The 3,097-nt window shown below is 41.3% G+C and overlaps 1 protein-coding gene across 1 annotated transcript; it reads left to right on the top strand.

Moving 5' to 3' along the window:
• Positions 1-697: 697 nt before the first annotated feature.
• Positions 698-2,572, top strand: rcvrna (recoverin a). Its single transcript, XM_017303407.1, has 3 exons — positions 698-1,344; positions 1,510-1,621; positions 1,709-2,572. The coding sequence occupies exons 1-3, from the start codon at positions 964-966 to the stop codon at positions 1,825-1,827; spliced, it is 612 nt and encodes a 203-aa protein (XP_017158896.1). The 5' UTR covers positions 698-963; the 3' UTR covers positions 1,828-2,572.
• The last annotated feature ends 525 nt before the right edge of the window (positions 2,573-3,097 follow it).

Raw genomic sequence — 3,097 nt, 5'->3', positions numbered from 1 at the left:
CTTCCAGAATTTGGAGAGAACATTGTTGGAAAAATATAATTAGATTTTTTAGAACACCTCAAATTACTAGTAAATTCAAATCTAGAGACCAACCATGTTGGAGAGATTGTGGAGCTCTTAATGTTAATCACACGCATATTTTCTGGCTTTGCCCTAGAATTACACAGTTCTGGAACAAAATACACAATAAGATTGTAACGATTTTGGGTTACTCAATACCCAAGTCTGGCCTGGTCTTATATCTTGGTTATTTGGACAATGCTGTACTTAATTATGATTGTTATTTGTTAAAAATTCTGTTGGTGGCAGCCAAAAAGGTCATAACCAGGAAGTGGTGCAAACCTGAACCTCCTACCACAAAGGAATGGATACAGACTGTGAACTCATTATTTGAGATGGAGATTCTAACATATAGACTGAGGACACAGGAACAGCAATGCATGGACAAATGGGAAAAATGGACAAACTTCACATCGAGACAGGACTAATTTTGGATAGGAATGGTCCCCTTCTGTTTTTGTTTTGAGTTACAAAAATGAGTCCCCCCTGATGTGATTTTTGTTTTTATTCTGTATTTTTTGTTTCTTATATTTTCTATTCTCTCTATTGTTTTATAATTTCTATTGTTTGATCTTTTTTCTTGATTGTGTTCTAATAACATTAACAAAAATAAAAATAAAGTTATAAAAAAAGAAAATAAGTAATAAAAGAGGAAATGCGAGTTTAAATTTAAAACATAAGACTATAACTATATATCTGGATGAGTCCGATTTGTGGACTGCGGTGTGAATGTGTCTCCCAGTGAAGGTGTCATAGCGCTGTGACGTGTTTATCCTCTTTAGGACAGCTGTCTGGATTTAGATAGTGATGACCATAATCTCATTTGGCAGCCAAGCAGAGAAACTCTGAGCTCTGCACACGTTCAGCCCTCAAACGCAGGAAAGGAGGAAGATCTGAGGCAGGATGGGGAACACCAAGAGCAGCGCCTTGTCCAAGGAGCTCCTGGAGGAACTCAAGTCCAACACCAAGTACTCCGAGGCGGAGCTGTGCACCTGGTACCAGTCCTTCCTGAAGGAGTGTCCCAGCGGGAAGATCACCAAGGAGCAGTTCGAAGGAATCTACGCCAGCTTCTTCCCGGGCGCCGACCCCACAGCGTACGCACGCCATGTTTTCAGGAGCTTCGACACCAACGCAGACGGCACCCTGGACTTTAAGGAGTACATCGTCGCTCTGCACCTCACCTCTGGAGGAAAGACTCTGCAGAAGCTGGAGTGGGCCTTCGCCTTGTACGACGTGGACGGCAACGGAACCATCAGCAAGAACGAGATCCAAGAGATCGTTAGGGTACTGAGGTCGCTTATTGTCTCAGTTCAACCATTAGTTATTCGCTGGCTAAAGCTGTGGGTCAGCTTGTATCTGAGAGGCTGGAGATAGCAACTATCTCCTGATCTTTTTAAGGCCAAGGTTCAGATTAAGTGATTGAAAACGTCCTGTGGTTCTCCCCTGCAGTCGATATTCAACATGATCCCAGCCGACGACCAGACGAAACTCCCCGAAGACGAAAACACTCCAGAGAAGAGAGCTGAAAAAATCTGGGCATTTTTCGGAAAGAAGGAAAACGGTACACTTCATTAAATCATTTCTCTCTGCAGCAGCTTCTAGCGTTGAAAACTGATCTGAGACAGACATGTTGTTGTTTCCGTTGCAGATAAAATCACGGAGGGCGAATTCATCCAGGGAGTGATGGACAACAAGGACATCCTGCGCCTGATACAGTACGACGAACCTCAGAGAATCAAAGACAAGCTGAAAGAGAAGAAGCAATAATTCAGGAGCTAACGTCGTGATTTAAGACTGTTGATCATTATTTTTGTTGACCTTTTTAATTTGCCTGTTTACGTCTTTTCTTCTGTGAGCTCTGTTCTGGTGACCAGCTAAAGCAATGAATTAATCACCTGGTGATAGTGACCAAGCCTGCAGCTTCAGATTAGCTAACGGGTAATTAATCCGGGGCAGCCTTTAAATCCTGTTAGAGCTTTTATATGAAAACTTGTACAAACTTTGCAGTTCATGATGTTATTAAAAGTGATTACCTTTGTGTATTGGATATCTCACCCAGTTTAGCTTGTCTGCCCGCCATGATGCCTCCAGCTAATTACCGTTAGCGATCAGAGCTGCGTGTTTTTTTTCACACTTTGGTTCATTCATTAGCCTAATTGTGAAAAAGTCAGAACTAGAGCTTCTTATGTGGGGAATTAGGCTCAGGTTAACAGTCCGCCTGCATCAACCAATCCTATTAAAAGCTGAAGGTCAGTTGAGACACTCGCGTATTAGCATGTGTGCTAAGAGTCCAGGCAGGATAATAGGGGCTTAACAACACTTTGCTTGAATATGTATATAATTTATACCTATTTCTAACGGCACAATTCACTTATTTATTTATTTAACCGCAATTTATCTAACAGAAAGAAGTTAGAAAAAAATATTGGCAGAAATCTGTTTACAGCAATAATTAATGTTCTGGAAACTTTTGCCTTTGAGTGTCAGGAATAAATGTTCAGCCATTTGGATCTATGGAGGAGAATGTTGCAGTTTTTGCTTGGATTTGAATTTGAACAAAAACAACTTTTTCAGGCTCCGCCCCCTCTGCTGAGCTGCAGTTACCATGGCAACGGTAAACCTGCTACTTTTACAAGCAAGCGAGGTTCTGATTGGTTGTTCATTTATTGTTGAATCAAGCGAAGAAAATTTTTGAGAGTTTTTATTTTTTTGGAAATAAAAGATATACACAACTCAGAAAATTGCGCCATACTTGGATGGTGTTGAATTTATTTCCGTCAAAGGCAGTAAAACGCAGGTTAGTCCTAAGCGTAATTAGCTCCTAAAACACTTAGGACTTAGCTTTTAAAAGCTCAAATACATCCTGATACGCATTAGTACGTGAAGTGGAAACACACAAAAAGAGAGTAATATCTACAGCTTAAAGTGTAACCAAGCTTAGCTTTCTGAAAATATTCCTGCAAAGTGGGCGGAGTCGATTGACCCTTTGCGCGTGACGTCACGCCCTCTGGAACTCCGCCCCGCCATGACGAAGGAA

Source organism: Poecilia reticulata, unplaced genomic scaffold, assembly GCF_000633615.1.
Source record: "Poecilia reticulata strain Guanapo unplaced genomic scaffold, Guppy_female_1.0+MT scaffold_259, whole genome shotgun sequence".
In the NCBI taxonomy this organism is placed as follows: Eukaryota; Metazoa; Chordata; class Actinopteri; order Cyprinodontiformes; family Poeciliidae; genus Poecilia; species Poecilia reticulata.
The sequence above is the reverse complement of the archived record's forward strand: the minus strand, read 5'-3'. Positions and strand labels throughout refer to the sequence as shown.

Bases quoted from the DNA above. Each gene is read 5' to 3' on its own strand.
- rcvrna (XM_017303407.1), top strand. From the start codon at position 964: ATGGGGAACACCAAGAGCAGCGCCTTGTCCAAGGAGCTCCTGGAGGAA. The intron at 1,345-1,509 runs GTACTGAGGTCG...TCTCCCCTGCAG, and splicing joins AGATCCAAGAGATCGTTAGG to TCGATATTCAACATGATCCC. The intron at 1,622-1,708 runs GTACACTTCATT...TTTCCGTTGCAG, and splicing joins TTTCGGAAAGAAGGAAAACG to ATAAAATCACGGAGGGCGAA.